At 43.0% G+C, this 16402-nt stretch overlaps 1 protein-coding gene across 2 annotated transcripts in view; it reads right to left on the reverse strand.

Annotated features, from left to right (window-relative positions):
* Positions 1–16402, reverse strand: part of CNTN5 (contactin 5) — an 897557-nt gene that overhangs the window by 108538 nt on the left and 772617 nt on the right. For both annotated transcript variants that reach the window (XM_060234908.1, XM_060234909.1), the window contains 2 exons: positions 11265–11392; positions 7682–7857 (listed from right to left, as the gene is read on the reverse strand). In XM_060234908.1, coding sequence (XP_060090891.1) covers positions 7682–7857; positions 11265–11392 — 304 coding nt within the window. The remainder of the gene's footprint in view (positions 1–7681; positions 7858–11264; positions 11393–16402) is intronic.

The following is a 16402-nucleotide window of genomic DNA, read 5'->3' on the forward strand; positions in this document are numbered from 1 at the left end:
AGGGCTTCTGCCCCTGTTGCAGGGTTGCCAAGTCCAATTCAAGAAATATCTGGGGACTTTGGGGGTGGAGCCAGGATACATTGGGGGTGCTGCCAAGAGCAAGGTTGTGACAAGCATAATTGAACGCCGAAGGGAGTTCTGGACATCACATTGAAAGGAGCCGTACACTTTTTAAATGCCTTCCCTCCACTGGAAATAATGAAGGATAGGGGCACTTTTTAGGGGGGCTCATAGATGGACTCCATGGTCCAATCCTTTAAAAAAATGAAGGGTATTTTGGGAAGAGGCATCAGATGCTATGCTGAAAATCTGGTGCCTCTACCTCAAAAAACAGCTCCCCAGATCAATTTTCCATTATCTCCTATAGGGAATCATGGAGTGCCCAGCAGACATTTCCCTCCCCCCCCTGCTTTCTGATGACCCTGAAGCAGGGAGAGGGCCTTCAAACTGGGGGATCCCCTGCCCTCACCTGGGGATTGGTAATCCTACCCGGTTGCCTATTGGCTAGGACCACCTCCTGAAACCAAACCTAGCCCCTCATCTTTTTTATGTATTTTTTTATGCCTCTCATCTTATTTATGTATTAGAATGAATCTCCCACTCATTCGGCTTGTAGTCTGCACTTAAAAGGGCTAAAACAACTGCATAATGGTTTGCCTGTTTTTAAACAGTTTGCAGATGCTTGATCATCCACAAAAGACAGTTGCATTAGCATATATTCTGTTTTTTCACATCTTCCATCATTGCCCCACATTTCACCACCACTGCTATTTCTCCACTAGGTACTTGCCTCAGTCCCAAGGTTTCAAAACAATAACACTTCGAAGTTAGTGACTTTTAGCTTCATTGGACATGCAGAGGTATAACTCTGTTCAGAATTACAGTGTTACCTGTTGCAAGATTCTTCTAGATGAATTTAAGTAAATGCCATTGTTTTCATAAGAGTGGCAAGCCAGAGCTTTTCAGTAGTTCAGAATCACTTTGATGTACTAGGTTCTAGGGATGGTCTTTTAAATAAGAATTATTTACTAAGTTTGCTAACTTTCTAAGTTGCTTGATTTTTTTTAAAAAAACACAATTATATAAAAACCCTATTTTTAAATGGTTTTATTTTGATGCCTGGCTTAGGTTCCATATGCTTGGGAGAAAGGCAGGCCTGTAAATATTTTAAATACATATAAATATAGCTTGGATCCAACCAGCTTTTCTAAAGGTGACAAAGCACAGGAGATCTCCTCTTGCCAACGAAAAGCTATGTTGGGCATCACAGAACCTGCATATACAAAAGCCATGTGGGAGAAAAGCTATAATAAAGAGGAGACCTGGGCAACACTAAATAAAGAAGCTTATTTGGAACCAACCCAAGATCCCTTATTGGTGTATCACCTTGCATTTGCTCTATTGCCCAGCAACCTGTACAAAAAAAAGTTCCTTCTTGGAATGTTATCATCCTGAATAAATTCTGCCTGCTGTTGAGCACAGTTGATTCTTCTCATTCCAGTGCCAAAGTTTGTTTTGTCAAGAGTCAAATTACATTGAACATGAACATATGAAGCTGCCTTATACTGAATCAGACCCTTGGTCCATCAAAGTCAGTATTGTCTTCTCAGACTGGCAGCGGCTCTCCAGGGTCTCAAGCTGAGGTTTTTCACACCTATTTGCCTGGACCCTTTTTTGGAGATGCCAGGGATTGAACCTGGGACCTTCTGCTTCCCAAGCAGATGCTCTACCACTGAGCCACCGTCCCTCCCCTTAGGGCTGCCAAGGCTCCCACTGGGGGGCAGGAGTTCCCAAAGTTTTGGGGGCCCCAACCTGCTGGCATGGAGCGGGCCACCAGGGATCCCTACCCCCACAAGAGCTCTGTCATTGCATGACACACCTGGTGTGATGACATGTGACATAATCACGCTGGGCATTTTGTATGGGGGATGCTCTAGCATTCAAGGTCAAAATTCTATGGCACCATAGAGTTTTAACCCAAATCCTAGAGTATCCCTGGTGTGACGTGCCTGGAATGATGATGGCACTTCTGGATGACGTCATTGTGCTGTGTGTGCAAAGTGCATGTGACACAGCTCCCACACCACAGCCAAGGTAGGACTTGGCAACCCTAAACCACACATTACACTGGAGGTAATTAAACTGAGCTAGAGGGAGCTGGATTGGGACCACAACACTGGGGAAGGGCTGATTAACTCTTTCCCTAAACTCCCGCCCCCTTCATCAGGTCACAACTGACTTATGGTGACTCCTGGTTATGTTTTCACAGCAAGAGATGTTCAGAGGTAGTTTGACATTGTTTGCCTCCATGTCATGACCTTGGTATTCTTTACTAGTCCCATCCAAACACTGACCAAGGCTGACCAGGTCAGGGCCCCTAACTGTTTACCCTAGAGAAATTGTCCCCTGTAGTTCCAATAACTTGTATGGGGCATCTTTTTTGTTTGTACGTTTTTAACCTAACACAAGGTGATAAACTTTGGGACTACTGAACGCACTGTAAAAAACAAACAAACAGTACATCAATTTCATTAGGCGGCAATCTTATCTGCTAGTGTGGTTGCTACAAGTATTGCCTCTCTGCAAGCTAGAACATTTCAAAGGGAGGAAGCAACCAAAGGTTGTGTTGTTTAAATCCACTGAATGTACCAGATTACACATGAAGACCTAGGGAGCTGAGAAGAAGGAGCTGGCTATGATGGTGCCCTTTTGCCACCTTGCTTTAAGCCACCTATGGGATCAAAAGAACCAAAAGTTCATTGGTGCTGGGTGATAGGTTCAGGATGAGGAAAAGGAAAATATTCACTCAACAAGTAATTGAATTGTGGAATCCATTACCAGAGGATGTAGAGATGGCCAGGATCACAGACGGCTTTAAAAGACTCATGGAGAAAACATCCATTGATGGCTTGTAGCCATGATGATAAAGGGAACTGCCCTATCCAGATATAAATTACAGTCATCATCTGCTTTATGATCTTGATCTATTTATTTTCTTATAAGGGCGTTAAACAGATTCATGGAGGATAGGTCCATCAATAGATACCGGCCATGGTTAATAAAGAACACCTCTGATTTCAAAGGCAGTAAACCTCTGAATTCCAGGGTTAGAGGGCAACATCAGGGCAAGCCTTGGCCTCTGTGCCCTGTTTGTTGGCTTTACAAGTCAACTGGCTGGCCCCTGTGAGAAAAAGGATGCTAGATTAGATGGACCACTTGTCTGATCCCAAAGGGAATGTCTTCTGTTCTTATATTCTTATACTATATTCAGCTTCTTTCTTCTTCCTCCTAACTTCCCACCAACAGCAGCATGTTAAATGCAGAGGAAGTTGTAGGTTTAAATTCTTTTTTTTAAAAAAAATCTTTTAAGATGTGCAGAACAAGGTTCATGAATACTTAAGGGCACTTACTACATCGTACTTATCACTACACTGCCAAACAAGCCATACAACAGAATTCTACAGAGGGCAGTAATACCCAAAGTAAAATCTTGCACCGTGACTTATGGACACCGAAACACTGAATTGTAACTCTGTTCTGCATGGAAATGGGGAAAAGTATTGATATTAAGCATGCAAGAGATGGTGGTGGTAAAGGTTACCTTGTTTCATTACATTTATTTAAATATAATGTCGCTTTCCATTATTTTTCCTCTTTGATTCGTTGAATGCCCACCTACTCTTTTGCAGGAGCTAGAGGAGTAACTTTTATTAATATCATTAAGCAAGATTAAATGGTAAAACAGTTCCATGACCAATCTCCATGGCTTTTGATGCTTAAGCAATATAGGTTTTTAGGAAACCCCTTTTTTCTTCTTAAAAAAAGTCACACAGCAGTCATTTTCACAACAACCTTTTGACAGTGCTATGTACAAAGGGGGCCTCATAGAGACAACTGCAAGCTTAATACTGAATCATTCAGTGAGGTAACAATGGAATGTGATACAGAAACCTGTACACATAATTTTTGATCTGAAATTTTTGTAACACATTTTTGGACTTTTTATCTAGAGAGCCCAAATAGCAAGGCACAAGTAATGTTATTGCATATAAAAACACACACCACACACACACGTTAACTTTGGATTTGCAATTCCACAGAACAGTAAGATAATTTCATAGAGTAGTTGTGTTGGTCTGCAGTAGAACAGTTAAATTTGAGTCCAGTAGCACCTTAAAGGCCAAGATTTTCAGGGTATAAGCTTTTGAGTCAAAGCTCTCTCCATCAGATACAAGTCAAAATGAGATCTCTGAGTCCTTAGATCCCAATCAGAAAGTGGGAGGGGTTTGCAGTTCCTTCTATGCTGAGTTCCTTCTTTCTGATTTTCCTCCCTCCCCTCCCCAGGGCTCTTTTTCTAGCAGGAGCTCCTCTGCATATTAGGCCACATCACCTGATATAGCCAATCCTCCATGAGCTTTAGTATGCAGCCTACTGTAAGCTCCAGGACGATTGGCTACTACATCAGGGGGCTTGGCCTATCATGCAGATGAGCCCCTGCTAGAAAAAGAGCCCTGCCCCTTCCACCTACTAACTGGGATATAAGTAGGGAAGGGCTCTGTGATGTCTGGGTTTGTTATATTAGTTACTGCAGTGGCTCTGCAAAGGCATGGCCAGACTTGTTATCCAAGTGCTTTAATGAAGCTTGGAGTTCCAAAACAATAGACCACCTAGATTCTGGAGTCTACCTACTGATTGGACTTGCAGTTGTCCAATAGGAAGTTGGAGGGTACTTCAAACCCTCCAGTAGTTTGGGAAGTGGGAGTTTTTTGTGTATATAACTAGGCTGAGGCCTGAGCATTGCACGGACGTTCTTACTGAAATCACTTAATAAACCGAGCCGATCACTATGACTAGCGTCTGTCAGCATATTGAACCCAGTATTTAACAGGCACCGACCAGCTTCAGAATGTAAGTTTGTGATTAGTTTTGCCATGAACCAAACTGCAAAAGTGTGGCTTGTGCCCATTTCTAAATATAAGGGCCCAGAGATCTCCATTCCAACTCATATCTGATGAAGGGAGCATGGAGCCTCAAAAACTCCCAAAATTGTATTGGTCTCTAAGGTACTACTGGACATGAATCCACAGTACCAGAACACAGGAAGCATCCATATGCTGATTGAAAGCAACGGTCCATCCTTTCCCCCTATATCATCTTTATAATTGCCCATACCTTTCCAGGGACTCAGGCTTTTTTACAGCCTTACTACCAGGGGTCGTTTTGTAGAAAAATACATGGTGGAGCTCATTAGCATAACTCATTAGCATATCCCCCACCTCAGCCAAAAGCAACGTGATGCAAGAAAGGAGAGCCCCAGGCGAGTGAGGCCTGCTTGGACTGGCTAGAGATCCACCCAGTCCAAGCAGTCCTTGCTTGCCTGGGGCTCTCCTGAGCTGCTCCCCACCCCTCAGTCAAAAGGCCAGCAAGGCACCTGCTGCCCAAAATCACATAAGAAGCAGAGAGAGGGTGGTGTGGGCTTCTCCAGGGGTTAATGAGGGCTGCTGGGGTGTGGCAAAACTCCCGATGGCTGCCTGCTCTCCTAATCCAGGGATTGTTATGCAGCTGAACCTACTAGTTAATGGACAAGGTAGGTGGGGAGGAAGAGGTGGAACCCTCAGAAAGGCTCAGGAGCTGCACTCCTGTGAGCTCCTGCTGAATCTGAGGCCTGCTTACTATTCAATATCCTTTAGCTGGGGATGCCGGAGACTGAATATGGTAATTTCTGCATGCCAAAAATATGTTCATCAATGGTCCTACCTAGAACCCCTTGTGTATAACAATATACAGATGGAGTTCTTGCAGTTTCCCAGTCACCTGGGCATGCAAAGGAATGCATGGGCAAATTAATTCCTTCAGACAAATGAATGAAAAAGTCTTTATAATCAAAGATCTCTGTGCACACATCAAAACTCCTGCACTGCTAAGTAGTTGCTGAATCAGAGCATACAGCTGTGGTGTTAAATAATTCAATAGAAAAATGTAGCAGTGAGTTTTGGGTTTACTTAAGCTCCCCACCCCCTTTTAAACAGGAAGTCACTGGGGGGGATAAAGATAATGGAAAGATGGGATAATGGCCACTTTCCTCTTTCCCTACCACTGGCGAAGCATTTATGCACCACCGGGATGACTCATGATTTCTTTAACAGGAATCTTCCAATTAAAAGATGTCCTGTGTAGTAAACTTGTCTGAGACTTTCCAAAAGAAGATTATAACAGGTTATTGCCTCTTCCCACAATAGCCTCCACTTAATAATCAATACGGCAGTTGGTGACAAGTAATGCTGTTTTTGTATAAGTGACTCATAATGTCATTAATGGGCCTTACTGCCCACAGAGTTTCTGTAGACAGCTTACAGCCTTTCCAGAACACGTTCTGAAGGACAACCAGAAAGTCAAAAAAGCTGGGGACAGGCTGTAGAGTAGTAGTTTTCAACCCTGTTCAAACCAGGAGCTTCATATGGATCTGGAGCAGACAACCACAAGCTCAAAAAGTAGGAATGAGGTAAATTGTCCATTTGAGTTTCTCTTAGATTTTGTACAATGTTATTCTCATTTGATTTGATTTACCTCAGGTTTGTTGCTGGCTCTGAGGACTGCTTGGTTTCAGCAAAACTGAGCCTTTTGGCACAGCCATTTTGTCTACATTCCCTACTCAGACCGATTCCCCACTAGGCTTGTTCCGGTGTTGGAGCTCTTTTCCCTACGATGCTTCTATCCGATTTCACACAAGCTGCCATGTTGCAGCAACTTGACCCGTCTCTTTCCCACAGCAAGCAAGATCCTCTGAATACTGGTTGCTGCTTGAAAAAGGCAGGCCAAGTTGCAACTGCAAGGCAGCTTGTGCAAAAGGAGATGGAAACATTGGGGGGAAAAGAGCTCTGATGCCAGAACAAGCCTAGTGGAGAATCAGTCTTAGAGTACACGGCCCTGTGGTTGAGCAGGGACTAGCCCCTCATTGCTACTAGTGCTAAGGAACCAGCAGGGCAAACAGGAGAAACAGACATAGCTGAGGCACAGCTTCAGACTCCAGCTGACCAGACACTTGCCACAGTCAAATAGATCCTACTACCTCCTTCCTTTGTTGCTTTCCTCAAGCCACATTTTAATTTGCAAGATCACTGAGAAATGGGCTGGTTTTCTGCAACTTCATAAAGCATCCTGTGGAATAGAGACTGAGTATATGAACGCACGAAGCTCACTTATAATGAATCAGACCACTGATTTTATCAGGGTCAGTGCTGTCCACTCTGACTAGCAGCGGCTGTCCAGGGTCTCAGGTGGAAGTCATTCTGATCATCTCTTACCTGACTCTGGAAATCCCAAAACTGGATATGCTGGGGATCAAACCAGGGACCTTCTGCATACAAAGCAGGCGCTCTACCACTGAGCCACAGCCCCCTTCCCCGATGATGGCATGACAGAAAGAATAACTCCTTTTCATGAATGAATGTCAAACCAATATCTATTCCTGTAATATTTCCAGCTATATTCTTACTGGCTATGCAAATACTCCCCTGCTTCAATTAACCAAAATGAGATGTATTTAATTTCTCTGAGCTAATATTTCCCTTTTGGCTGTCCTGAATGTAATTACTTCTCTTCCGGTTCTGTTCGAACATTTCTCCAGTAAAACAGTTTTTTATTAGATTGTCAGAGAGTACAGATGTTGGACCATGCCTACCACAAGGATGCTTTCAAAGTGTCCACCTTCCTTCTCAAAATCGATGGGCTGGCCGTTCAATGTCCAGTGGAAAATGACATCTAACGTGGGGTCGTGAATGGCTTTGCAACTGAGGACAATGCTTTCTCCCACAGTCAGCTCCATCCTCTTTGGAGACAGGTCTATCCGGGTAGGCACTAGAGAGAGAAACAGAATCAATGACTTGATGAATCAATGACTTCATCAATGACTTGATGAAGTGGGCAGCCGTGCTGGTCTGAAGTAGTTGAACAAAGTAGGAGTCAAGTTGTACCTTTAAGAACACCCAAGTTTTATTCAGAACGTAAGCTTTCGTGTGCTCGCTAAGCACACTTCATCAGATGAGGAGATCAGGTATTGCGGACTGAAATACAAGCATACAGTCTGCATACTTAATCAACAAACTGCTTATATTTCAGCCCACAATACCTGATCCCCTCGTCTGATGAAGTGTGCTTAGAGAGCACACGAAAGCTTACGTTCTGAATAAAACTTGGTTGGTCTTAAGGTGTGACTTGACTTCTGCTTTGTTCAATGACTTGATGAGTTTTCTTAAAATGGGGGGAGGGGCGGAATTCTGTCCCCATCCTACAGTTCACTGATCAAGGTCTGAAGCATTTCTCTGGCCTAAGAAGACTTCCTCCAATGTAAGGGGCTTTTCATCCAATCAATGAGTCAGTGAACCTGAATTAAGGAAGGCTCTTTAGGTGGGATAAACGCTCACTGGAGGAAGGTTGAACCCAAACCAATATTAAAACAACAGTTTCCTCATTGGTAGTAGTTAGATTTTCTACTGCTGTTTCCAAGAAGCACAAAGAAGGGTGTGTTGGTTTATTTATGACTTATGGTGACTGCATAGGGCAGGGGTGTCAAACATGAAGCCCAAGGACCAAATCAGAACCCTGGAGAGCTCCTATAGGCCTGCAAGCAACTCACTGTCATCAACTTCCTTCTCTCTCTCTCTTGCTTCTTTTTGCATCACAGCTTGCTTTTCCAGGCTTGCTCAATCACACAGGAGCTAAAGAGCAAAGCCTCTATTTTCTCCATTGGCTGACCAGCACATGAAACTTATGTTCAAAAGCTCTCAATGCCCAGCCATTTGATGTTTTCCCCTGGGTCTTAGAGACACATGCCTGAACAACACCTACTCAAGATTGCTACAGCACAGACGTTGTCTCCAGATTTTGATGCAATAATTCAGAGCAAGAGGCGTCAGTTATCAAAAACTGTTAAAAATCTTTTAAGCATGTTTCATTTAATTTTTTTTTAAATTGTGTTTATCAGTGTCCTTTATATTTATTTATTACACTTATAAAATTCATATCTCCTCTACTTGGCATTACATTTTATGACACATGTGGCCTGGTCCAACAAGGTCTCATTTATGTCAGTTCTGGCCCTCATACCAAATGAGTTTGACACCCCTGGGGTTTTTAAGGCACGAGACATTCAAAGGTGGTTTGGCATTGCCTGCCTCCGTGTCACAACCCTGGTATTCCTTGGTCTTCCATCCAAATACTGGTCTCCCATCCAAGTAATGACCAGGGCTGACCTTTCTTAACTTCTGAGATCTACAAGATCAGGCTTGCCTTATTTATTTAGAATGTATTGATCAGGGCTTTTTTCCCCTTTTCTGGAAAAAGAGGTGCCAGAACTCTCAAGAGGGAAATGAAGGAGAAACACACAGGTGCCCCTCATGAACTTTTAAACATTCTTTTTTGAGAATTTTGTTTCCACAAAGAGGTTCCGGAACTCCACTCCGCCACGTCCCCCAAGAAAAAGAAGCCCCAGTTTTGGTCCTGCTTTTCCTCCAGGGAGTTCACCATTCTCCCATCATCCATGTTATCCCCATGACAATCTTGAGAGGTAAGTCAAGGCTGAAAGTGAGTGACTGGCACAAGGTCACCCAGCAAGCTTCATGGTAGAGTGGGGATTTCAATTCAGGCCTTCCTGATCCATGTGCAACTCTCTTTAACTTCCACTGCAATTAGTGGTGATTATGTGTGACCATTTTTCTCTCGACTAGACCTGGATGGAATTCTAGCAGGAGCTCCTTTGCATATTAGGCCACCCCCCCTGATGTAGCCAATCCTCCAAGAGCTTACAAAAACCCCCCTTGTAAGCTGTTGGAGGATTGGCTACATCGGGGTGTGTGGTCTAATATGCAAAGGAGCTTACAAAAAAGAGCCTTGTAAGCTCTTGGAGGATTGGCTACATCAGGGGTGTGTGGCCTAATATGCAAAGGAGCTCCTGCTAGAATTCCACCCCTGGCCCAGGCTAACCTGATCTCATCAGATCATGGAAGCTAAGCAGGGCTGGTCCTGAATAGTACTTCGATAGGAGAATGTCAAGGATTTTCAGGGTCACTACATACAGGCTCACAACAGCAAACCACCTCTGAACATCTCTTGCCTTGAAAACCCTATGAGTTGCCATAAGTAGGCTGTGACTTTCCATGTCATTCAATTTTCTCTGGATTTAGGTCAGATAATGTAAACTATAGGCCCATTCACATGCCACTTTTTCATTGATGAAGTCATCAGAAGATAGTTTTATATGAATAGTTTAAGGCTGCCAGCCTCCAGGTGGGGCCTGGAGATCTCCTGCTTTTACAACTGATCTTCAGCTGGCAGAGATCAGCTCCCTTGGAGAAAAGGGCTGCTTTGAAGGGTGGACTATGGTATTGCACTATGTTGAGGCCCCTCCTCTCCCCAAACCACACCCTCTCCTGGCTCCACCCCCAAAGTCTCCAGGTATTTCTCAACACAGTCTTGGAAATTCTAGAATAGTTTCAGGTGATATTTTTGTGGACATGCCAGTTCGATCCAACGTAAACCTTGGTAAACCCTGGCCATCTAATCTTACAAAGCAAACACTATACATGACAGGGAAAAGGATTATCTCAAAGTGAAGATAGGCCCTAAGAAGTATATCAATCACCTTCTGTGATCCATCAAGTCAAATACAGACCACCACTACTTATTAATTTAGGCATTTATTCTTCACTTTTCCCCCCCAGCGGGAACCCAAAGAAGACTGCAACATTATTCTCTTCTCCTCTTTTTCATCCTCACAACAACAACCCTGTTGGGTAGGTTAGGCTGAGAGAGTGACTTGCCCCTTGGGACTTGCTCTCCCAAGTCCCAGTCTGACACACTAACTATTAAACAATGCTAGGTCTCCAGTAGTCATGTGCTGTGACCTTCCAGGTACTTGACTCTCCCCTCAAGATTTCACAGTTCCATACATGGCTGGCAGTCTGCTTAGTAGATCACAGATTGTGTAGGCCTATACTAGACGTCTGGGGTATTGCCTTAAAACCAGGCAGGGCTTTTTTTGTATAAAAGGCCCAGCAGGAACTCATTTGCATATTAGACCACACCCCTGATATCAGCATTGTTTCACACAGGGATTTTTTTTGGTAGAAAAAGCCCAGCAGGAACTCATTTGCATATTAGGTCACATCCTCTGATGCCGAGCTAGCCGGAACTGCGTTCCTGCTAAAAAAAAAGCCCCGAGGAAGAGAGGAAATCCGACATGCCACAGGATCCTTGTTTTGCCTTACCTTTAATGAACACAGAAGCTGTTATTTCCGCAGAACCGAATATGTTTTCTCCTCGGCATACATATCTCCCCTCATCCAGTTTGGTGGCATTCAGGATTCTCAGGGTCCCATCTGGAAGAACAGTTATCCTGAAAATTATAAAAAAGGTTTTTATCCTGAAATAGCATATACAGGATTATCTCAACGGCAGACAACTTCTGTAGAGTCATCTTTAAGGACTCATAAATAAAGTTACGGGTCTCTGACTATGTTTCTTCAAAAAATGATGAATATACTTGTGGAATCCATTCAGTTCACCAAAGATGAAAGAGATAAATACATTTTATTCCTTCTCTTTCTCTAATAGGAAAAAGTCAAACCTCCCAAATAAGTGGCTTAATCTTCTAAAACTTACAGAAGGAAAAAGCACTTTAAAAAAAAGAGACATTTTTCTTTCAGAATTGAAAAGTGTAACTTTATTATCAAAAGATCCTTCAGTATTAGGCACTGACTGCTGAACTGGAATCTAATAGTGACAAAAATAAAATCTAAAAAGTAAGATAAGAAATAAAAGTTAGATAAAGAAAGAAGAGGAAGTTAATTATGTATAGCAAAATGATTTATAGATGATTTATAGCGTTTTCCTATGGCAGTGCAGAACAAAGATAAAAAAGGGATCTAGTTACTAATACACATCATCTCCATTTATTACAGTTCAACAGCACACTATCTAAATACAGTCAGAAGGACTAAGAGTGGAATTAAATTTGCCATTCCTCCTCTCCTAAAATAATAACTGAAAAGGGATGTCTTTGTAGGCTCCATGGCTGTAGCCAGGATTTCATGTTTGGTGGAGCCCATAGCAGGATTTGTTGTTTGGGTGGGTCTGGGGGGGGGCACCTGGTTTGGCAGCTCTGGGCTCTCAGCACTGTAAGCTGTCTTGAGTTCCACAAGTTAACTCCCCTTTGCCTGGACAGTCACAGCAGCTCTGCTCCACCACCCCTTTCTTATGTGCCCCTCTCTTAGAGAGACTGAGACTTCTCAAACTGAAGTTGAGTGCTCAAAAGGTCAGCTGCAAGAAGACTTCCGCCTCCTTTGCTCTACACACTTTGTTAGGGAAGGGGAAAGAAGAAAGCGAAAAGGGGAAAGCTTTGAGGAAGTGACTTTAACACAGCCGACTGGGCGGGTGGCTGCTGGTCACCCCCCACCCTCCTTTGTTGTTATTTTGTTGAGATGCCTGTCTTGCCTGGCAGTGGCTGCTTTGTCCGCTGTCAAGCAAGCAGATTTCAAAGTAACCAGTCCTTGAGTTGAAACAAAGTATGTTTTATTGATAATCCATGTGCTTCTATTGAGCCAGGTATTGGAACTGATACAGAGTAGCAATAGAATGCATACTTAAAGGTGGCACATCAAAGGTTCTCTAAACATTGCTACAATTGCTAAACAATCCTGTATTCAGGTGTGAAAATTCACACAGTAACTTGTTTATCTCCCCTGCGGTTATTCTTCCTGGGTCCAGGCCCGGCCTGGGAAACTGTCCCTGGAGGCTTTATCTTCAAAGAACAAATTCCTGCATTTGTTAGTAAAAGCAAAAGAGGCACAAAAGAGGCGCCGGCTAATTCTCTACTTTGATGTGCCTAAGCTTAGTTCAGGGTTAGTAATATTTTAAAGCATGGCAGTTATATTCAGATAAACATAGACAGTCATAGAAAGATAAAACATTGCTTGCCCGTCACTGCCCTCCTTTTGCCTTTGCCACCAATGATAGGCCCAAGCCAAGAGGCATCTGGGGCTATTCTATCTGGCAATTGCCAGGTCAGCATGCGAGTCTTTTTCTCATTGGCTCCCTTGGTCCCTTCCCTCTTCCCCCCTGCTTCTCCAAATCGTTGTCTGCTGCTTGTTTTGAGTGACACAGAAGAGAGGCCGGCAGCAATGCTACTACTTGTTCAAAGTGGGGTGAGCAAAGGGGGCAGATTGGGGGCCCACCAATTGATGGGGTGGGGTAAAGCATGCTTTTGGGAAAACACAATTTGCCCATAATAATCTATAAACAGGATTTTGTGCTGGCAATGTATGTACCCAGAGGGGGTTTTTTTGTAGAAAAAGCCTAGCAGGAACTTATTTGCATATTAGGCCACACCCTCTGACATTAAGCCAGCTGGAACTGCGTTCCTGTGCATTCCTGCTCAAAAATAGCCCTGTGTGTACCTAACTTGACAAGTTGTAGTAAACTATTCCGATGGACAACTGCTTTCAAGAATCAGGATAATCAGCCCTTTAACTATTTATTTATTTAATTTATGCCCTACTTCTCTCTCCAGTTGGGATCCAAAGAAGCTTACAACAGTGTCCCCTTCAGAGCCAGTTTGGTGTAGTGGTTAAGTGCGCGGACTCTTATCTGGGAGAACTGAGTTTGATTCCCCACTCCTCCACTTGCACTTGCTGGAATGGCCTTGGGTTAGCCATAGCTATCACAGAGGTTTCTTTGAAAGGGCAGCTGCTTTGAGAGCCCTTTCAGCCCCACCCACTTCACAGGGTGTCTGTTGTGGGGGGAGAAGATATAGGAGATTGTAAGCCACTTTGAGTCTCTGATTCAGAGAGATAGGCGGGGTATAAATCTGCAGTCTTCTTCTTCTTCTTCTTCTTCTTCTCCATTTTATTCTCTTGGCAACCCTATGTGGTAGGTTAGCCTGAGACTGAGAGTGTGTGAATGGCCCATGGTTGACCAGTAAGTTGCCATGGCAGAGTGAAGATACAAACCTGGGTCTCCCAGATCCTTGTCTGATGCTCTAACCACTCCACCACACTGACTATACTTGTCATGAATCTATTCACCTATCAAAAAAGTATGAGCATATTCTTTTGAATGGTGCACGTAAAATGGAAGTTTCTGCTTGGTATTATGAGATCATTTTCTAAAAAGATCCATGGTGATGCAAGTTAAACCTGAAAATGGTGTTTTACTGGCCCCATTAGCAAAATCTTTATCAATTGGGTTAATAGTACCTTACAGTACCTTACATTGCAACAGATCTCTTTTCAGTTCTTATTTATGCATGGGTGGATGTCTAATATGATTTGATAGCAGTTGATAACAAGGATTAGACTACCAAAAGAAGAAGAAGGCTGTGTCTTTGAGTCACAACTGACACACAACCATAGTAGAGCATCTGCTTAGTGGTAGTGCATCCGGTCACTGGCTTAGACTTTCCTTGTAATAGCAGAAATATTTGATTGGGTTTTTTTTTCTTTCCAGCCTTGCTCCTCATAGTTTTACAGTTTCATCAAAATGTAGATTTAACAATTCAAACCTTTTCAAATTCCTCTTACTTTGAGAAAACATACCACTGTTCTCAATTTTTATTAAAATTAACACAATACCTCCTGGCAGATAATCATTATATCATCCGCATATAATGAAACTCTCTTCCTCACTCACTCACTCACTCACTCACTCACTCACTCACTCACTCACTCACTCACTCACTCACTCACTCACTCTCACACATACTTTATTGACTGACCTTTCCTGATACAGAATTAGGAGATATTTTCTCCTCCCCCACCAAAAAAAAGCCACTCCAAACAAGCTAAACTTGTCATGCCTTTCCACATCAAGTGGACATACTGTATGACCTCACTGTGTGGAGAAAAATAAAACTATAGTGTTGCTGTGTGTCTTTTAACGAGATTTATTAGATGAGAAAAGATTCATTGTAATGAAAATGCGAATATTGCCTTTCTTCTCAGCTGTGCCATAGATAGACTTAAAGCTTGCAAAGGGAAATCCAGGGGCATTGAAAGCTCAGGCAGGCAGTATGTGAGAATCTGAGGGACGGATTACAAGAGGATTATCTGTTGAGTATCAAGTCAGTCCTCCATCTAATCACTTTGCATATGTTTTCAAGTTGGTTTCCATTATGATGCTTCACAGTAATCTAGCCTCAGGGCTATAATATCAGGGGCTGACTGCTGCCAGTCACCAACAGGTAGGATCAAAACTGAGTAGGAGACCCAGAGGTCACCAACAAAGGCCCTGCTTTGTGCACTAAGGCATCAGGTTCTACTCCATTTATTTATTTAGCGCATTCACACTCTGGCTTCTGACTTTATCAGTGTATTCAAGGCAGTTTGCACAGGAATCAGCATGGAAAAAACTTGGTTAGAATATTAAAAAAAAAAAAAACCCATGGCAATATGCTAAAAAAAAAATCATGCTACAAATATTTCAAAAAGCCTTCAGTCAGCATCGGAAAATCCCAAAGCATCATTACAAGATCCCAACAAAATCATTTAATGCAAAGAGCCCTATGACGCAATCAAGATTTTACCAGTCACTGGAGGTCTAATAAGACAATCCTAGGAACAATTTAGGGACGTGGAATAGTATTCTATAACCCAATCAGATCTTGAAAGCTAAGCAGGGCCAATGTTTGGATAGGAGACCACCAAGGAAGACTTTGCAGAGGAAGTCAATGGCAAACCACCTCAGCTTCTCACTGGCCTTGAAAACCCTTTGGGAGGTCACCATAAACCAGCTGTGACTTTAGGGCACTTTACACACACACACACACACGCACAACTTTCCTGAGAGTAAGCCCCACAGAGTAGACTTAAGTAGGATTCTAAGTAGGGCTGCTCTCTAAGGATCTGAAGAACTACAGCTCACTTGGATGGGCCAGAAAGAACACTCTGTTTGCAACTCTGAATCACCACAGAAAGTCAGAATCAATGGTACTCCACAGAAGGGACCAAAGTTTCATTCAGTATAAAGTGGCTTCATACATTTGTGTAAAACAGAAATGCTTGGGTCAACTGGGTGACCTTTTCCCCCACACAGTGGCTATGAGACAACTGTCCTGTAAGAGTAAAGACATTAGGAGCAGTGTTCCCTCTAAGCTGAGTTAGTGAGAGCTAGCTCACAGTTTTTTAGGCTCCAGCTCACACATTTTTGTCTTAGCTCGGGAAAAATGGCCCTAGAGCAAACTAATTTATGCAGTAGCTCACAACTTTAATGCCAGTAGCTCACATAGAATTTTTGCTCACAAGACTCCACAGTTTAGAGGAAACGTTGGTTAGGAGAGCCCATAGTTTAATCCTAGCATATGATCCATGCATGTGGTCAGAGATATGACATAATATCTCCAGGTAAAAAGATT

The sequence above is a fragment of the Heteronotia binoei genome, chromosome 3 (genome assembly GCF_032191835.1).
Source record: "Heteronotia binoei isolate CCM8104 ecotype False Entrance Well chromosome 3, APGP_CSIRO_Hbin_v1, whole genome shotgun sequence".
Taxonomy (NCBI): domain Eukaryota; kingdom Metazoa; phylum Chordata; class Lepidosauria; order Squamata; family Gekkonidae; genus Heteronotia; species Heteronotia binoei.